This window comes from Patiria miniata, unplaced genomic scaffold (genome assembly GCF_015706575.1).
Source record: "Patiria miniata isolate m_02_andy unplaced genomic scaffold, ASM1570657v1 HiC_scaffold_8, whole genome shotgun sequence".
Taxonomy (NCBI): Eukaryota; Metazoa; Echinodermata; class Asteroidea; order Valvatida; family Asterinidae; genus Patiria; species Patiria miniata.
This window is the reverse complement of record NW_024037075.1, coordinates 9627664-9650748: the sequence shown is the minus strand read 5'-3', so window position 1 is coordinate 9650748 and position 23085 is coordinate 9627664. Positions and strand designations below refer to the sequence as shown.

Here is a 23085-nt window from a genome sequence, read left to right as displayed (position 1 = left end):
CCCAACCACGTTGTAGCCGCGTCCTTCGCAATTCAGCATACCAGCTGCGAGTAAGGATGATTAGCCTCCCAAATTATTATTATTATTATTATTATTAGCAGCAGAACGTAAATTGCAATGTTCCTTTTCATCCATGTCCGGCCTTTTCTTTCTGGTCTTGTTCTTTCAATTTCTCTTCATAATCATCAATGACAATTCGTATTCTTTGCTTCAGAAGATCCATGCCCAGGCCCTCCTTGGCAGACACAGGGATGATGTCTTCGAAGGCAATCGCAGACTTTGCTCTCAACTCTTCAGGAATACTGGCAAAGTTTCCTGTGAGTGAGGGGAAAAATGAGCAAATTGTTGGTTTGCTTATACAGGCTACAACGAAAACAAATAGCTGCAAACATTTCAAGATCTCTAGTTTCTAAGTATTTTTCCCCGAGGAAATTTTGAGCTAAATATTCTTGGAAATATTCTCATAATGTTTTGCAGACATTACATGAAAAGTAAAAATCAAGTGGTGACCTGTAATTTCTTTTGAGTTCTCATTGGAGGGATTTGCGATAAACAAGATGATGAGGGACAACAGCCTTGGATAAGGCTCTGGGTAAAGATTGAGTATGTACTACTGAAATCCCTGATGAGGCCTCTGTAGCAAATAGAATGGGTTTTTGTTCATAGTTGCAAGGGCCCCTTGGTTGCTCTTATTTCCCTATGTTCTCATTGGACAGATTTTGTTCACTTGGTGATAAGCTATTAGCAAAGACAACTTGATATCTGGAGACAAGGTAAATGTGTGCAACTTTAGCCCAAAAAGGGCCGGGGGGGGGGGGGACTTTTTCCGCGATAGCTTTGAAAAAAAATTTTTTCGCAACCTGAGCTGTTATGACTTTTTAGCCTTGAGCCTTGCGAATCTTTTGATACCAAAAACATAAAAATCAGACCACGGGTTGCCGCACAGCGAAAAATTTTCCAGTGCTACGCACCGTGAAAACTTAAATTTCCCATACATGGTGTACACAGAGCAGAATTGCCATTCGTACATATGAATAATTAATTAGCCATAATTCCAAAACCCTTTGACCTATAGTCATGAAATTTCTTGGGTATGTTCATGATGAGTTGCTCTATGCATGTACCGAGTTTCAAAATTGTTCGTCACTCGATGACCGAGATCTTAGGGGGTGGGCGGATATAAGGTAAAATAGCTATGTTACCTACTTCTACTTGAAAATGCCTCTTCAAGTAACATTTCGTTTTATGAAACTGAGTAACTCAAGGCCATGCTTTAAGCTTTGCCCGATGCGGGAAAAAATGACATTCCAACCTAACGGTAAATGTCTTTCAAACAGTTACACTTGACATGCTCATTTCTAGACTCATTTTTTATCGAAAATTGTATTGACTGATAAATATAAATGAGGTCTCAATTGGTCACATACAACAATGGCACTGGTAATAGTCACTCACTGTCTTGAATACACTGTCTTGTATGTTGCATATACTCCTCTGCATTATCCATATCCATCTTATTCAATGCTAGAATGGCTGGTTTACTAGTCAGCTCGGGTTTATACAGCTCCAGTTCCTGTGCAGGACAGAGAGGAATTAGTCAGGAGATTAATTTAGATTCGGTTATGATCATCCCTGCAAGTACCTGTATGCAAGTACTGAAAATTTATTTCAAACTTAAAAATTCAAAATGAATCATCTTAAGTTAGAATTGCATGCTTAAATTCCATTTAGCCATTACTGTGACATGTTTGTTTGCCATTACCAGGAAACTTCCATGCCTGAGTGCAAACTTCATGAATCCTAAACTCAAGTTTAAAGCTCTGAACATAAGTGAATGCATTGTGTAAAATCTAATCAAAGCGAGAGTAGTAGGATGTTCGAAGCATCCAAGTAATGGTAAAAATCACCACAGAGGTAACTTGGATTAGTCTGTAACTTTGTCTGCTGTTGAGAATGGGTCAATCAAACAATGACCTTACGTCTTGCAATTCTTCTATATGATAAAAAAAAATGCATCACCACCTGTGGTTAAGTTGAATTGGAGAAGGGAGACTTGTTACTTTAACTTTTAACAAAGTGGCTGAACATGTGTTTCATTTAAATGTCTCTTCCACACAGGTAAACCAATCTAACCTTCAAATATTATGTCATGCTTTGAGTACAACAAAATGGTTTTCTTGATGTACAGGCAAACACTGTTCATAAGAGCTCCCGCAGACATACGAAAACAATGTACTATCCCGTACCTCATATAATGCGTGGTTTTCCCATTCAGGATATGTACATGTACATGTACAAGCTGTACGTATGCCATACATGTGTGTTTGTTGTTCAGATGACATACGATGTACGTACTACTTCAAACTTTTAATTGAGATGTTTAATAAATATAATGTAATAAAAGTGAAGTAACACTAGAGATTCACGTTTGTTGTTACAAACGCAGAGTGGTTGGGTAGACAACTATTTCATGAAACACTGTCTAGTTAAGTTATGAATGTTTTTATGTAAGAACAAAGGATCACTAAATTAAATCCTTTCCAGGACAATCAATTATTTTGTTTAAAACATGCATCTTTAACGGTGTGATAAATTTCAGTAAACATTCTATGTACACATACAAGTTATTTCTGGCTTGATAACGTCATTAGTCAAAAACGGGAAGTACAAAATGTAAATACTGATTTAGGTCGGAGTGGATGTTCATTGTGAAGTTAAATATTGTATGAAACTTTGGAAAATATAAGTGTATGTATTCATAACATCGAACTTCCAGTTTGATGACGTCATAGTATTTGGAAGAAAAAGGTGAACATTGTAATGATATCGTTATTCGGGCTAAGATATGCGACATGGATCAAATGATAGAATTAAATTTAAAATATGATCACTGGCAAATTCTCATAGAAGTAACTTCCGGTCTGATGACAACATGAATTTGAAACCTTGCTAAGTTATCTGTGGTTAATCAAAGAATATCAAGGGGCGATTTGGTAAAATTTGAACTTATGGTTTTAAAATTAAAGAAAAGAAACACTATTTTATGTGCCGCTCGGGGGCACCCTTTCGGATGGTGACGTCATCACACTGTTTTTTTGAGTCTGGCATTCCTCACTTAAAACACTTTCATAATATACATCTGTAGTAAAATGCTTCCGCTTTTGAGTTATATTCAGTTTTCATTGCGCTTCCAGTAATGATGGAAGTAAAGGTCCAGCCGTTTTGTGCCCGGGAACACGAAATGTTTCTCACGGCATAGTCTACAACCTCACGAAAAAAACAAACACGATACTCTATTTAGTTCAAAAGATATAACGCAAACTATTTTGTCAAAATTTGCCCTTAAATCGCTTGTAATTTGATACCTGATGACGTCATGATGATGTAACAAAATTTATAACATCTTCGTAACATGGTACAAGTTCACACAAGGTTTTGTGATCATACCGTAAACCGTTCTGAAGAAATTGTGCTGTTTTGATTTCAGGCTATGTTTTTTTGGTCTTTATTTTGAATTCACTTAACTTTGACCTTCCGGTAGAACCGGCAGTAAAGGTTAAGCGAGTTCACATACACGACAAAAAAATGTTCAGCGATTAATGGTCTATCTGATTACAAGGTTGGAACAAAATTTATCACTTTGTTCAAGAGTTATAGATAAAAGAAGATTGTCATTTTTTAATGAAAATCGCTTGTAATTTGACACCCTATGACGTCATAATAATGTCAGAGTAATATGCACCACGTAGGATGAGGGTCGATATATATTGAAAGTTACAAGTTCCTATCATAAATCATTTAGGAGAAAACCCGCGGAACCGTGCTGTTCAGAAAAGAAAAAAAAAGAAAGAAAGAAAGATTAATCGTAACAACTCCAAAGAGTGGTCGGGTTGTGCCCGACCACTCAATAATGGACTGGAGAGACCATGATGAGGCCAGAAGCTACTACCATGACTACAGCCAAATGTACACATACAGAGCCATCTAGAACAACCACAAGGAACTTCTCCAGAGAATGCATACATGCATTCACATTGTATTGTATGCTATACATGTGGGCAAGGGCGGATCCCGAAAGATATCTGCCGGGGGAGGGGGGGTAGGAGTGCTCTCTCAAGTCAACAATTGCCTTATTTGACAAATTTTGGTGAGCTGGCACCCCCTCTGCACCCCCCTGGATCCGCCACTGGTGGGAACCAGTATGGACGAGAGAAGGGTGTGCAGTTCTACACTGCGTTATGGAGAAGTTTTTTATTGAAGGAAAATAAGGGCCGAGTCATGGGGACTTTCTGCTGTCCCCACAGCATTTTCGGCCCCAACAAATACATTGTACAGACGAGTGTACGCCCCCGAACTACTGAACAAGAATGTGTGTACTGAGGCTGGTTTTAATAAATTGCGGTTTTGGAATGGGAAAGAATGTTTTTAACTGTAAATTAAAAATCAAGGTGGTTAATTGCTATTGTTTCAACTTATCGCCATTAACATTTCAACTTAACGTCGTTGCATCAATTTCTATGATATTGGTACCTAATGTGAATCAGGTTACCAGACTTAAAAACATCGCTTCAACAATGCTTGAATATAACATCTTTATGTTTCGGACAGTATGCTCTGTCCGTCGTGCTCCAAAACGTTGAGTATTCCCCCGGTTCTTTTCAGAACCTCACAAACCCAAAAAGAGATTTGTCACATGGTGCTATCGTAAATCTTTATCTTATTGCTACCTTCACCATGCAAACCTTCAAATCTTATATTAAATCTTCATTCTCACTTGCTGTTGAGATCATGTGAAAGAAACTGCGAACTATTATAACAATGCACCAGAAAACTAGGAAAGAAAACAAACCAAAACACAAAGATTAAAGGGAATATACAACATTTGCTTTTGCTGTATTTTCAGAAATGAATGGATTTTGTTACACTGACTTGTTTGACGTTTTGGGTTCGTAGATGCTGGAAAAACCAAGAAAAACAATCATATTCTAGTAGTCTGGTTCCCCGACCCCACTTAAGATAAAACGGAGCAATTTATAGACGTCAGGGAATTGTGAGGTCAGGGAATCAGTCTTCCTGGCTTGTACCCACTCACAGGCGTGTAATCAATTGCAAAAAAAATGCAGATTGTAGTATGATAGATTTGGAGCAGTATTTGAAAAAAGTCTGTTTTTCCAACGCGATGCAAAAATACCACTTTCCTTCAAAATGTCAGCACACCAGGTGCCACCTACCTACCAGATTTACTGGATTGAGTAACTGACACAGTGTTTTCAAGATGTTCGCATTGTAAACTGAAAGACTGATAATTCTTTTGCAAGCAACTGGTTGACAAAAATGCCTGTCATAACCGTGTTAGCATACTTAAACAGCTCAAATTAAAGTGCACATCTTGGTTTTGACTGACAAAATATATTTGTTGTAACAGTGATTTCATCCAAATAATGCTCGTAATAATCGTTTTTGACTGTATGTGTTGGCAGTGCCTCAGGCATCAACTTGTTGACTCTTCTATATTGGGCTGAAGGTTGGAATGAGAGTGACATTTGGGGTGACTGACTGACAGTTTAAAGGCCCCAAAATGAATGTTCTCATCTAATTTACATTTTTTGTGTTGACCTAAAACAAATGACCCTGTGAACCACACAATCTGGCTTCATGAAAGCAGCATTAAATTATAGCAAATACCATGTGACGATCATTGAAGGTCTATCATTAATACCTGATTTAGAAGCATTACGGTTTCCAAGGCACTTCGGAAGGGATGTCTGTCAGACAGTTGAAACCCATGAACATCCACCATGAACAACAGCAGTTTGGTTCTCTCCACATGGCGCAGGAATTTGTGGCCCATGCCATAGTTCATGTGAGCTCCCTCTATCAGCCCAGGCAAGTCAGCCAAACTTATCTGGTTGTTACGAGAAAAACATTTTTTTATAAAGTGATTTTGGGATGAGATGACATCAGCCCTAGTGTGTTAGTGGTTATCTCAGATTAATGCTGTCTCACAGCTTGTGGATTGAAATGCAGACTGACATGCATAGATTTCAAACAGTAAAAATTAGTTTTATATCTGTGCAAGTTGTTAGTACAAGCAATCAAAGCTGACAATTACCAGTGCAACCAAACAATCACAGCCTAACAAGCCACCACCCCGACCCTGCACTACCACAGTTCTTATTCAACATAAAGCATGTGAGAAATACAGCAGCAGTAAAAACGGAAATGTTGGGCAGCTTGACGTCCTCACATGCACCGATGTTGTATAGAAAAATACTTGAGAACCCAGACAAATGTATTTCAACAAAGTTAAATTGAGTGTGAAGTGTGAAGTGTGAACTATTGAAAAGTCTGTCTCTACAAACCTCATGATTGATTTTTTACATTTACATAACATAAATCCACAAATGAATGTGTCAATGTGCCAATATAAGACACCTTGTCCGAAAAGTTCAATTGTTGAAGAAAGTAAGAAACAGGGCCCAATTTCATAGCGCTGCTTAACAGCCGACTTTGTGCTTACCGAGCCTCCATCTATTTCATGGCGACTATTAAGCAGTAAGCACAGCAAAAGCAGGCTTAACCACAGAGGAAAAAGTTGCTTAATCAGTGACATAACAAAAAAAATCTCTGTCGCGCACAATCGTTAGCACGTCCACGCCATGAAATAGTGCTTAAGCAGCAGCATGATTTTCCACTATAGTAAGCACACCTTTTCTGCTAACTGTTAAGCAGCCCTGTGAAATTGAACCCAGATCTACTTACCTGTCTCTGATCTGGATATCCAATGATTCCTACTTGTGGTCGGATGGTTGTGACTGAAATGTTAAGTAAAATTGGCCAATTTCATATTAAGAGACTGAATCTAGTACACAGACTTGACCTTGGACTCTTACTTACATTTTGTTTTGCATTCTAAATTGTCTTTTGTTTAACATTCGAAATTCAATTTAAGAACTTGAGAAACAAACTGCAAATTATGGTCAACTAACAATACTAGTTAGGCAGACACAAAATGTGCGGAGGGATTTTTGCCAAAACCATTTTTTTCACAAGTATTGCCAAAACTCAGACAAGGACTACAAATGTGATGCACATGCTCTGAACGTGATACCACCTACATGTCAGCCCACAATGTCACTGTCCTTACATGGATAATCAGCGATCTTTGGTTGGCTTCTGGATAAGGCTTTCAGCAGTGTTGACTTGCCTGCATTAGGAAAACTTTGTAGACATGAAATGGAGACTTTATTTATAAATTCTACAAAATTAAATCTACTTCTTAATGGAAAAGAAACTTGACACAAGCAAGGGTGAGATTGGGTTGAAATGAAAAATCCACGAAATAACTTTCAGCAGATTTGGGGGCTGCTCAGGCCCCCAGAAAAAAAATGTAGAGTTTATGATTTGTATTTGCTTAGGGCACCCCTTAAGTTAAAGGGAATGTACAACATTTGCTTTTGCTGCAATTTTCAGAAATGGATTGCTTTGGGGGCTAGTATTTTATAGCAAATATTGTTACACTGACTTGTTTGATGTTTTGTACATGTTGACGCTTGAAAAACCAGGAAAAACAATAATAAACCAGTAGTCTGGTTCCCTGACCCCACTAAAGATGAAACAGAGCAATTTATAGACTTCAGGAAATTGTAAGGTCAGGGAACCAGTCTAGCTGGATGGCACCTGTTCATGGATGTGTAATCAATTGCAAACAAAATATGGACTGAATACAGTTGGTAAATTGGGGCAGTACTTGAAAAAAATAAGGTTTTTCCAACGCTGGTCGGCCGACCAGCGTTGGAAATTGATACAAAAATACCACTTTTCTTGAAAATTACAGCACACCTGGTGCCACAATTTTACAGGATGCTTACTGTCATTCACTAACAGTCCAGTACGCTTTTCATGATATTTTGATAGTATTATTTCTCGATGTTTGCAAATGTTGTATATTCCCTTTAAAGTCAGCCATTTCTTTCACTCTATATAATTGTTAATAATGAAAACACCTCTGCAGTAAAACCTCAGTGATTCAGATTTCAAACGGGATTCTTCAAAAATCCTGAAATCAGGAAAAATCCTGATAAATCTCACCCCTGAAGAAGATCACAACCGTCACAATAGAGTACAAAGTGTGATGTCATTTTGAACCGGGAAGTGTAGTGCAAATGAATGGAGTAAGCGTGCGTGTTGGTTCACGGGCTGAATCACGTGCTAATGTCTTTTACACACATAATTATGCGCGTGATAGTAAAAAAATTGGAGAAATAAATAAAATAACTGCAGAGTAACATTTTAATTTCTGTGAGCTTTCCAGCCAGACATGAGATTGACAGGTTGCAGTTATCTGTCGTGAGGCTCAGCACACAGGCCCTACACATATGTACAGTACACCCTTCACATGTGTGCAATATATGCAAAACGGTGTATATGAGGGAATTGTTTTTGTTATATCATGTCTTTGATAGTGTAATTTCATTGGTCTAGAATGACCATGTGTCTAGTCCATAAAACTGTACTGTTTACTTCATATACAAATGTACACTGCATTGCATATAAAACACCTAATACACACTGCATTGCATATCATTCACCTCATCTGCACTGCATTGCAGAGAACTTACTGCTGCATTACGTAGGGCCTGCCCATGCACCTTGCAACTGCAACCGCTCAGTCTCATGTCTGGCAGGAAAGCTCACAGTAATCAAACAGTTACACTGCAGAGATTTCATTTATCTCTTCCATAGTGAGTTACAAGTCTTTCTCTCTTTGTCTTATTGGCCCTGTATAAGAAATCCCTGTGATTTGGGATATGGCGTTTCTTACCCTCCTGGAATGCATATACACGAAGAGGTTAAAAATGGCATATTCCACAGCAGTCAAGAATTGTTAAATGTGCAACGCAGTCATGAGGTAATTTATACACAACGCAATGTATATGAAGTAAACAGCCATTCCATGGACTGGACACGTGGCCATTCCAGACCATGAAATTACAGTATCCAAGACATGATACAACAGTTACAGTTGCTTAAATTGCGACATCATTTCTTAATAACAGAATTGACACGTGGATACATGTGCAATGATCCCTTTTGCACATCTAGACTACACCTAGAAGCCTCACTCCAAATGTACTGATGTGCTCTGCTGTGAATCAGACAATATCTTTACCAAGGGACAGCCAATGAACATACCCAACGAGTCCGACGTCGGCAATGAGTTTGAGAATCAGTTTGATGTTGCGGCGCTGCCCCTTCTCTCCAGACCAATTGTTGCTATGGCAACCTCCTCGTCCCCCTTTTGCAACTAAAGCTTCTTGCCCCTGTTGATCAAGATCTCCTGTGGACAAAAGATAAGATAGTTCCTCCTGTTATTTCCTTTCCAATACATTAACCAACAGGTTACAAGTATCAAGACAATTACTGTAACACCTGTCCTGAGCCATATGCATTTATCCTTCACATCGCAGGTTAATCCCATTATCCCAGTACCATTTATTCCTGGGTGAAGTGAGGTCAAGTGGCTTGCCTGGTCATTGGCGTGATTCAAAACCGCAGACGTTCTGATTATGAGAACAGTACAAACCTTAACCACTAGGCCATACTCCCCATGACAATCTAAGAAAAAACAGGTGTTGCCACGCTGAACTTGATAAAAAAAAATCAATATCAGGACTATAGATTTTCTGATAAGCTACTTTCCATGGTAATTTTTGCAACTTTTACCTTCCCTCCCCCCCCCCCCCCCCCCCCATTTTGGATAATTCAACAACAATGCTTTATGTAAACTCCATCCAGCCATGCATAAAACTTAATTTAAAATCCCATTATCAAAGTAATTATATTTCTGGGTGAAGTGAGTCAAAGCGGCTTGCCTAAGGACACAACATGTGGTCATTGGCGTGATTCACCTTTTCCCCCCAATTTGGATAATTCAACAACAAAGCTTCATGTAGATCCATCCCGCCATGAACACAATTTAAAAATCTGGTTAACATTTGGAACTCGTCTAAGCAGCTCCCTTTTTTCATAACCCCTCTATTTCATAAGTCTATATGGACTCTGTTTAAGTGCTATACGACAGAGTACATGATTAATACATGGGAGAAAGAACAATTGGGCCTAAGATTTCCCTACAAATTGTCTCTACAAATTGTTGTATATTGAAAGCATTACATTCTTGTTATTATTTTGGCATGAGTTTCTATGGGCTTGGGAGCATCAGTGCATAGTTTGGTAGTATCTTCACATGAATACAACTATAAATTTGGGGATATTTTTTTTCTGCTGTTTATATCTAACTGCAGGAACAGGTCAACGCAACGTATACTATGATACAAATTATTTTCGAAGACTTACCCAGATTGTGCCCTTCATCTGTAGTGACACAGATTCCAAGAGGGACTTTAATGGTGACGTCACTTCCCTTTGATCCCTGCAGGGCTCGAATCCTGATCCAGATCAGGAGGCAAAAACAATTACATTTGTACCACTGTGAACTGAAAATTGCAGCACCAAAGAGCCCCAAGAGGCAGAGACTGAATCGGACTGGGTGAGAACATTCTTTGTCTGAAACCGCAAAACATGTCAAACATTCATGTACCAGCAGGACACAAACAGTCCATATTTGGCCACCATACGAATCTTAAAATGTGAAGAGTTTACATCCACCATGTGATCAATGTTATTTCGTTCCCTTTTAGAATCCCGCCCTCTCCTGGCTGCCCAAAGCCAGTTTAGAAGGACATTATATAGTGAAACACAACTTAAGAGCACAATAAAGTGAAAGATGTGGCTTAGAAACAGCCATTTTACTGGGTATGTTCCATACGATTTCATAACTGGAGAATTTTTCACTTTCTCAAATGGATACATTGCATTTTGAAAATTAAGTCTTCTTGTGTAAACAGGAAAAATGAGAAATCAATTAACACATTTTCCTAAATGTTCAATACTTTCTATTTATGGATCTCTCCCATTTTATTTACCAACTTAATTTGCAAAGCATCAGAAGAACCTGAATTGAAATCCTTGGTACACTTTAAACTGACAGTGGAAGAAGCAGATTATACATTACCCCAGTATCTGCCAGAATTTGATATTATGTTAGTTTTATTAAGGAGTCAGTCTTTCTGCATTGTGTTCTACTCACCTACTGTTCTCCCCTGTTCCAGCAGAATAGCGTTTCTTGGTTTTAAAATCTCTCATGGTAGCCTCCTTACTTGCCTTGACATAGATGTCCCCACCCCTGCCTCCCACCCCACCATGGGAGGGATAACCCTGCCCCCCACCTCCACCCTTGACATAGATCCTGACTTGATCAATGAATCGGCTCCTCCATCTTCCTGCCTGAGTGAGAAACAAACAAATATTCTACACATTCAGAACTCATTCAAAATTGTTCTTTAAAGGTTTCTCAAAACAGTACGGGTATTAAAATACTGCATAAGCCCTTAAACTGTGGGTGTCTATTAACAGGTTTTTTTGTTGAACATTTTAATTTTACTTGTATATGATCCCTCATTATTGACTGCTGTACTTTCTCATATCTCATCTACCATGTTGTTTTCATGGCTTCCTTCTATGGCCTACTGTGGAGGAATGTGGTTGGAACTTGAACATTTCTCAAGTTCAATATGATCAATTACATTACAGTGAGCATTTTATCTTATCATTTTCAGGTTTCTTTTATAATGCATTTGAAGTGAGGAGACCAAATCAGTATACATGTACAACTATTAAAGTCAAGGTTGGGCCTTACAAAGACCGATGCTTTTTCAAGTTTGCGGGGTCTAATACTATTAAGGCATAGTATGAAGGCTTATATGAAGCCTTACCAAGGCTTTGTATAAGAAACCGCACGTCTACAAAACATGTTGTCATAACAACCAGTAACATTACACATTGAAAAATTATATTAAAATTTCAATGCCGGAGAAATTACTTTATCCGAGCAGGTTGCACAAGTCAGAAAGTTAAAAGTGTTGTACCTTCGTTACAAGAGTCCTACGTAAAAAGCATGGAAATATCACCATGGTTCTGATGTTAGCCTAATACATCATGTATGACGTCCAACTGCAAGTGTAGGAAAAGGTTCCCTGGGTCTGCGATCTTCAGCTCAGGATAAATCTGTCACAGACATAAAAGAATTACCAAATTATTAGACTTTATATCTACAATCATCATAGAGTCAGTCTACTGGTTCTGTATCTGAGGCCCTACACATGTTTGTATCAAAAGTTATAAAAAAACACTTCTTTTTTTCCCTTGCATTACTCGGCCTGATATTCCATAAAGGCCTGAAGGTGCATTTACACAAGCATAAACTTTAGTAGTAGGGGAGGTGGGGGAACCGGAGCAAAATGGAAAAAATCTGCGGCAAGCCTGAGCACGCCGCTCTCGATTCTAAAAATAGTTGGGGAAAAATATAGGGGAATCCCCCGATCTCAAAAAAAAAAATCTGACGCCGGGTGTGGGGGAGAAAAAAAAAAAAAAAAAAAAAAAAAACTGACGCCGGGTGTGAGAGAAAAAAAAAAAAAAAAAAAAAAATCTGACGCCGGGAGAGAGAGAGAGAGCAAAAAAAAAAAAAAAAAAAAAAAAAAAAATCTGACGTCGGGAGAGAGAGAGAGAGAGAGAAAAAAAAAAAAATATCTGACGCTGGGAGAAAAAAAAAAAAAAAAAAAAAAAAAAAAAAAAAAAAAATCTGACGCCGAGAGAGAGAGAGAAAAAAAAAAAAAATCTGTCATCGCTAAAATGAGGTGATGTCACCACCACGTGACCTTGAAAAATATGTGAGTCACCACCACGTGACCTTGAAACGTGTTGAGGCACGATAGAAATTTGGCGTAAACAACGCGACCTTGAAAAATGTGTGAGTCACCACCACGTGACCTTGGGAATTTTTACTACAGTCAAGCTCTCATGGATTATGAAATAATTGATCGCCCTCCAAAAAAAATGAGAAAAAAAAAAAAAATATTATATTTCCTATAATAAATGGAGAGTAATATGTTCAGACCGACCGTCAAAGGATATTCTAAATGGAACAAAGCCACGCTGCGTGATTACGTGCAGCGGTATAATATACCGCACAATGAAAATGTTTCTCTTACTCGTAAAGTTTACATCGAGGGGATAAAACATTATGAAAGTAAATTTAAAAACTTGAGGAAAAAGAAACTTTATGAGCTCAAACAGATTGTAGACGAACACAATCTAGAATACGTACCGACGGGTTATAAAGGACGAGTTTTGAAAAAAGATTTAATCTCGGTGATTAAAACATACAGACAACCCGAATACTTTACAGAGTCAGCTTTTAGAGAAACGAGAAGGTTTAGAAATTATTACAGAAACTGGGAATTAAACCCCAGACTTTATAACCATGATTTAATCAAGTTTTTTGATTCGCACAAGGAACAAATAGTCAATAAAATCAAGTCAGAATTGAGAGAGCTGAGAGGTTTAAAAATGGAGCTCACAATCAAAATAAAATATGAAAAAACCAAACCGGATGGTACGATCGAAACGATCGAAGCTATTCATTATAGCAAGCCAAAAGCCGTTTTAAATCAAAGTCAAATAAAACAGGTTTTAAAAGAAGAGATCGAAGAGCTATTCAAAAAGGATGAAAGGTATACGAATCAAGGATCGGGTTGGGTTTTAAAAAAGATAATGGCGTTATACATCAACATCAACAGATATAATCCAGCGAGAGGTAGTTCTTACATAAACCTACCCGAACATCTTAAAATTAAACAGGCGATGATCAACGTACAAAACAAAGACGACGAGTGTTTGAGATGGTGTTTGAGAGCTGCTCTTGGGTTGTACACGGATAAAGTAAAAAATCAAATAAGAAATAATCCTAAATATAAAATCAACGAAAGCAGACCGTCGATTTACACCAAAGATGACGGACTCAGTTTTAAAGGCGTTGACTTTCCGACACCGGTCGATCAGATACCCAAGATAGAAAGACAAAATAATTTATCGATAAACGTATACGGTTATGAGGGTGAGATATATCCATTATACGTGTCTAAAAACTACGGGGCAAAAGAGATCGATCTGCTTTTGATTTCTAAAGGTGACAAGCATCACTATTGTTGGATAAAATATTTTACGAGGTTGATGTACGACGTTACAAAACATAATTGTAAGAAATATTTTTGTAGAAGATGTCTATGCCATTTTACCAATCAAAACAAATTGGACAGACATATCGCCGATTGTAAGGGTATAGATGCGCATCCATCAAAGATTGTATTTCCTATGGGTAAACCAAAATACATAGACGGACAACCAGGCGAAAGAGACGTACCGATATTAGAATTTAAAAACTATAGACACAAACAAAAAGCACCATTTGTCATTTATGCTGACTTTGAATCAATACTACAAACAACAACACCCACGCAGACACTGACATCTAAACCTACTCACTCAGACAAAGAGACAAACACAAAAAAGATTAACGTTCACAAAGCTAGCGGTTATTCGCTAGTTGTCGTCCGATGCGACGGTAAAAATGTGTATCAAGAGACTTATAGAGGCAAAGACGCTTCAACTAGATTTATAACGACGCTGTTACAATTACAAAGCGATATTAATTGCATATTTGAAAAACCCCAAACCATGAAATTTAACGAGCGAGCTAAAGACCATCACGATACAACAAACGCGTGTTGGATTTGCGAGAAACCAATTTATCCCAATTACTCGAGCAACTGTCAGTGCCAGAAACCCAGGGAACCCAAGACGATAAAACAAATAAAAGAATATCAGTGCAAAAACAGTAAGGGATTTACCGAGTCTAAATGTCTCGACTGTAAAAAGAGAATCAACAAATTTAGAAAGGTGAGAGATCACTGCCACGTCACTGGTAAATATAGGGGTGCTGCACACGCTTATTGTAACCTCAAACTACAAATTAAACCCGGTTGTACACCGATACCAGTCTTTTTTCACAATTTACAAAATTACGACGCGCATTTAATCATGCAGGGAATGACAGAATACGATAGCCAAACAGAAATACAAGTGATCGCTAAAAATTCAGAAAAGTATATTTCGTTTTCGATAGGAAATCTACGATTTTTAGACTCGTTAAGTTTTATGGCATCATCGTTGGATAAATTAGTGAAAGCTTGCCCAAAAGAGTCGTTTCAGCTACTCAAAAAGCATTTTAAACATCCTGACTTGCTATTACAACATGTACAAAAAGGAATTTATCCCTACGAATATATGAACTCGTTTGATAAGTTTCAAGAGACCAGCCTACCACCCATCGGCAAGTTTTACAGCAGACTAAAAGACGAACATATATCGCAACAAGACTACGACAGAGCTCAACGCGTGTGGAACGAGTTTAATATACAAAATCTAGGAGAATATCACGACTTGTACGTGACGACCGATACGTTATTACTTGCAGGCGTATTTGAAAACTTTAGAAGAACGTGTATTACAAACTACGGGTTAGATCCAGCCAATTATTACACCGCACCCGGATTATCCTGGGATGCTCTATTGAAACACTCGGGAGTTAAACTCGAACTACTGCAAGACGTAGACAAACATTTATTTTTTGAAAAGGCAAAACGAGGAGGTATCTCGAGCGTGGGTGGAATGAGATACCACAAAGCCAATAATCAATATCTCGATGACTACGATTCAAACAAACCCTCGAGTTATATCGCTTATCTGGATGCCAACAATCTGTACGGTTGGGCTATGAGTCAATATCTACCGTACAGCGATTTTAAATGGACACCCTCGAAACCGTTTGCCGAAGAAAGAATATTAACGCTTAAGAAAACGTCCAACACCGGTTATTTTTTCGAAGTAGACCTCGATTACCCGCACGATCTACACGCAAAGCACAACGATTATCCCCTAGCGCCAGAAAACATCGTCATACCCCAAGCTTGGATGTCTGATTATCAAAATGACTTATTGGATACCGAACCTAGTAGCGACGTACAAAAATTAACGTGTACGCTTAATCCAAAACAAAAATACGTGTTGCACTACGTTACGTTGCAGTCATACCTCAATCTAGGTTTGAAATTAAAAAAGGTGCATCGCGTGTTAAAATTTAAACAAGCGCCTTGGATGAAATCTTACATCGACAAAAACACGCAACTCCGAACCAAAGCAACCTCTGATTTTGAGAAAGACTTTTTTAAACTGATGAATAACAGCGTGTTTGGTAAGACGATGGAAAACGTCAGAAACAGGATTGACGGTTACCTACTGAGAGACAATAACGAGAGCGATCAAGAAAAATACAAAAAAATAATTCAAAAACCGAGCTATAAAACAACAACGCCGTTTTCAGAATGTAACCTGTCGTTTGTCGAAACGTACAAGACTAAAACCTTGTTAAACAAACCCATTTACTGCGGAGTGAGCATCTTAGATCTCTCTAAGACGCTGATGTACGATTTTATTACAACCGATTGAAAGACAAGTACGGAGATAAAATCAGGTTGATGTATACGGATACGGACAGTCTGTTGATTGTCGTTTACACGGATGACATATACGAAGACATACAATCTCACGGGCAACACTACGACTTTTCAAATTACCCAACAGATCATCCTTTGTACAATCCAACCAATAAGAAAGTGATCGGTAAATTTAAAGACGAGTTTGGAGGTAAGGTCATTCAAGAAGCCGTTTGCGTAAGACCTAAGATGTACTCGATTTTAGCGGATGACAACAACATCACTCTTAAAAAAGCCAAGGGGGTCACAAAATCGGTCACTGACAAAAAATTAAAACACCGGCACTACTACGACTGCATCTTTAAAAATAAATCTAAAACAGAAACGATGACTCACATTAGATCGGAAAATCACATCCTTTACACCATATCTCAAAATAAACTATCGTTGAGTCCGTTGGACACAAAGAGGTACATTTTACCGGATGGAATACACACGCTCGCTTATGGTCACCGTAATCTAGATATTAATTAGGCGGTAATTGCGTGTCCTCGGGTACGACTTGAAGCTCTTGTCTCACAAAACTCCTTTTTGGACCGTTTTGAAGGTAATAAAGAGTAGGACCCGTCGTGACTTTTTTACCGTTAATCATTTTAAATTGACTCGTTCTTTTTTCCACGTAATAAATGTCTACGCTCCAAATGGGGTCCGTGGCTCTTCTCGAGGTTCCACCCTCTTGCTCGCCCGGGTAATATAAATATCTAACCATGGCGTCTTGCGGTAATTGTTGCTCTTTTGTTTTAACGGGGTTAGCCGGCGATTGCCGGACCTGTTCTAGTTTAACCGCCTCTGACGGTGCTTTAGCTATTAATCTCGTCGTTTCATCGTTTATAGCTTTGATCACGCTGGGTAATCGCTCGACCCATTGCGTGTTTCTACTCTCGGGATTTAACATTTCTTGAGCGTACTGATGACCAAACAGTCTCTCGGCTAGCGTTCGGTTAAATCTTTCTACGATACCCTGCGATCGGTGGTTTCCTGGTTCACCTACGATAATCTCGACGTTTTTTGAGGTCATCCATTTTTTAAATGCACCTTTAAATTCGGTACCGGCATCTACTCTCAACGTTTTAGGGTAACTCAAAGGCGATCTCGCGTAAATCTTGACGATAGCATCCTGGGTAGAATCCGCCGTTTTAGAAACCAAAGGTTCTGCTTCGTGGTATCGACTCGCAACGTCGACAACCGTCAAAGCGTATTTATAAGTCTTGCGTTTTACTTTATCCCAGGGTAGGTATAGCACATCCATTTGGTGAAAGTCGTTTGGTGTTTCAAACTCTCGCGAAGTACTCGTAGGCCTGGGTACATATGCAGGACCCGGCAGATAAATTTGCCAGATCGCTTGTTTTTTAAGCCAATCTCTGATTACCTTTTTATCGAATTTGGTTTTATCGTGTAAATGATCGACGGCGCTTTCACCTTTCCAATAACCGCTCGGGCTATAATACAGTTTTTGAAGTTTATCCATCATTTACTATAATAATAATTTTAAAAGGCTTTATACATTAAATAGATGGCGTCAGCTGTTGCTATGATGGTTGGAGGTGCGATCATAAACGCCTTAGCTTTTACGGGTTCAAACTTTTTATTTTCAAGTCTAAGGGATGATGGCAGCAAAGAGCGTAAGAGACACGATTTAGCGACAGAACAACTCTCGGCCGCCAGATATCAGTGGCAACGAGAACGAACGAAACGACTCGATTTTCTCAACGAACGTATCAGAAAACAAAATGTTTCTAAAGAAACATTTTCCAACGTAGACCAAGCGTTGCGTTACTACAACGAAATGACCGGAGAAAACGTCGAGTTACCCCGCGAACCCAAACTCGAAGATTTTTACGAGCCTAGCGACCAACAAATAGAAAAAGAACTGGCGTTTATCGCGGGAGGAACGCTATTGGTGGGCTTCTTGGCTTACAGATATCTTTAAATTTAAAACTCGTATAAATAAAATGAATGCGTATGGAAAAAAGCTCAATCCCAGCAGGCTATTAAAAATACCCAGATCTATCAAGGGTGAGAGAAAAGAGGTGGTCATTACCCACAATCCTAGTAGTATATCGGCGGGGCAAACGCTGAGAGTTAAGTTTCCTCAATTGGGCGTAGACGACGTGATCGTACCCGGCACTTGTAAATTAGCTTTTAGTTTAGAACTCGACGGTGGAAGCGACGACAATAGAACCATTTTTGGTAATTTGGCCAGAAATTTAGTCAGCGAAATCAGCGTCAGACTTCAAGGTCACGAAATTATAAGTTATCGTAACGCCGACGTGTATCACAACTTTAAAGACAATTGGATCAACAGCTCGGCAACTCGAAACATGGCGTACTCGGGCATAGAAAAAGAAAACGTGTCTAAACTAAGAATTGGGGCTGGAGATGCTAACGCGGGCGCCAACAGCGGTAAAGATCAGGCTATCGCGGATGCCTATGGTAACAGATATTGTATTCCCCTAGACATTGACATACTGACTTCGCATCACCCTTTTTACCCCAGCGGTTTAAAACAACCTCTGACGTACGAGATAAAGTTTAACGATCACGAAAAAGTAGTCAACAGTTCAGATACGGCGGCGATGTATTCTATCTCAGACTTGTCTCTCGAATACGAAGTGGTGACCAACAGAGACCTAGCTATCACCATCAGGAATAAACACAAGGGGTTAATGCAATATCTGTTTGATAAAATCCACTCGCTAGAAGTTAGATCCGTCAACAAATCGGACACGCTTTGGAACGTCAGCGTCAATCAACCCATCAGGAGTCTCAAGGGTATTTTGTTTTTGTTTAAAGATCCCGCGGTCAAAAATCCGCAGCGATTTTACAATCCAAAAATAACCAAAACATCAGTGACCGTAGAAGGTAAACCCAATCAACTCTACAGTCAAGGCATGTTTCAGTATCAACACTGGAATGAAATTAGCAAGTTCTTTGGAGACAGCGATACCGAAAGCGGGCGCGGAGTAGCTAAAGACTTAAATTTGACGGGTTTTGACCTCGGAGACTACCTAAAAGACAAGTACGGTCTGTGGCTCGATTTTAGAAGTAACGACGACAATTCCGCTCACGGATCCGGTAGGAAACTCGGAGACGGAGGAGGCATCAACATTCAATTTAACAGAGAAGCCGAAAGTCAAGGTGACCTCACGATGTACGTATTTTTGGTCATGGATGCTCAATTGAACTTGGAAGACGGAAATTTTAAATCTCTGTTAAGTTAAAATGACACAACCGCATTGCGCTTTAATCGTCGGCAAAACAAATTCGGGTAAAACCAAATGGATTTTGGATCTGTTAGAGTCAGACTATAAAAATACATTTGAAGCGATAGTCATCATTTGCCCTACCGTATTTAAAAACAAAACGTACATCGAAAGAAAGTGGATTCAAGCAGATCTCGAGGTATACCTCTGCGATCCGGAATTGTACAAGATGACGCTCAACGAAGCGATCGATTTTTACAGTAAAATATTCGAAGGTGTTGCCACGCTGTTTATCGTGGACGATTGCTCTTCGGATCAAGAGATTAAATATCGTAAAAAGACGTGCGCTTTAAGCAAGATGGCGTTTAGCGGAAGACACGTAAATCACAGCTGTTGGTTACTGACCCAAAAGTACAACAGCGTTTTAAAAGATTATAGAGAAAACACGGCCTGGTTGGCTTTATTTTACTGCAAAGATAAAACATCGTTTGATCAAGCGTTAGACGAAAATGACGTCGTACCCATTGAAGAACGAGATTATATAAAACGACGTTTGAGAGATGTGAAATATAGTAAATTGGTCGTATACACCGAACCTCCAGTTAGTTACGAGCTACTTGAGTAGCTAGGTGAGTAACAATTAATAACTAGGTGGGTAACAATTAATAACTAGGTGAGTAACAATTAATAACTAGGTGAGTAACAATTAATAACTAGGTGAGTAACAATTAATAACTAGGTGAGTAACAACCTATTCAACAAGCTACACATGTATTACAATTTGTTAATCAACAAACGTCAACAAAATTTATTTTGTTGTTAATAAATGATAGCAATATTTGAGTATTTGCAGTTTTTGGCTATTATCGTCATATCGCTTAATCTATCGTTTTACACCTACGAATACCTTTGCTTTTGTAACAAAGTTGCAACAGCCACAACAAAATTAAATTCGTTTCTAATTAAATGGAAGACCTAAAACTGACTTTAACAAACGAACAAGATCACAACGCAGAACATAAAGATCGTTTGTGTGGTGTCATAGCAGCCGGAAACTCTAGAAAGTACTTGGGAAAGGAATACACCGTTAAACATATCGAAGCTCTTGACAGCAAAGAACTCGACAAATTATATCATCTGTACGAAACTAAATTTGGAAATGAAATTGTTCAAACCGTTGGTAAATACACTTTGAGTCTATTTTCGAGAGTGTTAGCTGTGGTTACACCCGTACAAGTTTTAGGATATAACGTCACTATAGATTCTGAAGAAGAACTCACCAACGACTTGAGTTCTGATCCTATTATCAGCGCGAGTATGGCTGGTATGTTGAGCGACGTTTGTTACAAGTACGGAACTTTAATATCGCCCCTTGTTGCTACGATAATCACAACAAAACATTTGAAATTTAACAAACCTAATATAATAAATGGAAGATCAGAAAGCAGCGACAGCACCGATCACAGCTCAACCAGCAGAGACAGAGACGCCCCAACCGATAAAAACAACGTCGTCACCGACGGTAACGAGAGTGACCAAGACTAAAAATCCTAAACGAATACAGCAGGGTAAAGCTTTAGCCGAGCACAATAGACAGATGAAATTAAAATTAGCAAAAATGAACGTAACATCGGACGAAGCTACGAGCTCACCAGACTACAACTCTTGGGTGATGTGGGGGGCCATAGCGTCTATAATAGGAGTGGGGTTGCTGGTACTAACAAGAAAGACAACTGCGCCGGTTGTACAGCCAGTGCCGATAGTCACGCAACCCACTACACCCATCACCCCCAAAACGCTAGACATGGAATAGATCAGACCTTTTAGGTCTGTAGCTAAACCAGCAATTTAAAAACTGTTATATTAAAAACGATGAGTAACTTTGACACCAACGGAATAGCTAATACGATTTATCACGGAGCCGTCATATCGGGTCTTTCGATGGGATACGCCATGGTAGGAAATAAACTACTCAAAATGAAAGCGCCGGATTTAAGCAAACTAAGCGTAGAAGATGCGGGTAAATTGACGGGTATTATAAGTGGAGCTCTGGCCACGCAAAATTGGTTGGTGGCCCAGGGTATACTACCGGGCAGTATAATGAAAACGGCATAATTTAAATAGGTTTATTAAATAAATGGATGAGGGAGGATTTGACTTTGACCCTGTTGATGATTACGATTACGATGACGATGATGATGTAGCAGAGACCAATGTAGATGACGACTTTGATACTACTACACCACCGGTAGACACAGAAAGCGTCCTCGGCACGGGAACAATAAGCAGATTATCTATAAAAGTAATAAAAGAAGATGTTGATTCATTTTACAAACAAAATAATATAGACCCTGCGTTTATCGACCCCAACGATTTTGAAATTGGTAAAGACAGAAATCTATACGTTAAAACATATAAAGGTCGAGAACCATTATCTTATAGACGAGGTGGTCAAAGAATATATTACAAATTAAGTACCTTACAAAATAAATATGGTACCGCATTTATTCGCGACACCCTCAAAATCGCTGACTATAAACCAACACTACTTGTCAAACTAAAAGATAAACTCGAAAAGGTACAACCCGAGAGTATCCCCATGACAGAACTACCCAGAGCCACCGATGAGGTAACCGAGATTATAGACGATTTACAACGCGACACCGGCGCTCAAACAGAAGGATTAAATTACAGAGAACTCCAGGGTTTAGACAAAAGTCTTCAGACGTTGAGAGGTAACCTAGAACTTAATTTAGCGCGTCTCACAGAACTAGACCAAGAGATATTTGATGCCGAACATGAATTAGGTGATCATAGGATCAGCGAAGAAGAACGACGAGAGTTAAACGATAAATTGAGCGACTTAGACGTCGAAAGATCCGCCAGATTAGAAACCGCAAAAACCAACGAACGAGGGCTCAAAAGTCAGATCGCTAGAATCAAAGAAACGATTAATAAAATATTAGGCAACGACACGACTCTGGCAGAAAAGATTAGAACTCTGTTTAGAGAACAAGGTGTGACCGTAGTGAGTATTTTAGCCGCTTTGAGTTTAGCCATCAGCACGATAGTGAGTAGCATCGTCGCTAGCGTGAGAGGTGCTGGTGCCCCACCCGCACCATCGCCAACACCAACACCAACACCAACACCACCAAAAGGCGGTATCAAAGAGTGGATTTCAAAACAACTCGCTAATTTTGCATCTGCTCTTCAAAAACTCGGAGTGAGCGCATTGGGTGCTCTGCCGGGTATCATAGGCAGCGTACTGAGTTGGATATTTAACGCGCTGAGTAAGTCCGTATCGTGGTTGGCCGAACACGTGTGGGCTTTGTTTTTGGGTGTGGGGGCCTTGGTGTTTGCGTACCTGC

At 39.1% G+C, this 23085-nt stretch overlaps 1 protein-coding gene across 4 annotated transcripts in view; it reads right to left on the bottom strand.

Moving 5' to 3' along the window:
- The window catches only part of LOC119719546 (GTP-binding protein 10-like), a 29622-nt gene continuing 6537 nt past the window's right edge, over positions 1-23085 (bottom strand). For 2 of the 4 annotated variants that reach the window (XM_038189011.1, XM_038189010.1), the window contains exons 2-10: positions 12033-12129; positions 11153-11349; positions 10360-10451; positions 9196-9340; positions 7148-7221; positions 6763-6815; positions 5720-5905; positions 1456-1573; positions 1-315 (exon numbers count right to left, since the gene is read on the bottom strand). In XM_038189011.1, coding sequence (XP_038044939.1) covers positions 128-315; positions 1456-1573; positions 5720-5905; positions 6763-6815; positions 7148-7221; positions 9196-9340; positions 10360-10451; positions 11153-11349; positions 12033-12035 — 1056 coding nt within the window. In that variant the 5' untranslated portion in view covers positions 12036-12129 and the 3' untranslated portion in view covers positions 1-127. Of the gene's footprint in view, positions 316-1455; positions 1574-5719; positions 5906-6762; positions 6816-7147; positions 7222-9195; positions 9341-10359; positions 10452-11152; positions 11350-11990; positions 12130-23085 lie in introns of all 4 variants that reach the window. The other 2 variants (XM_038189009.1, XM_038189008.1) reach the window with 1 other exon arrangement.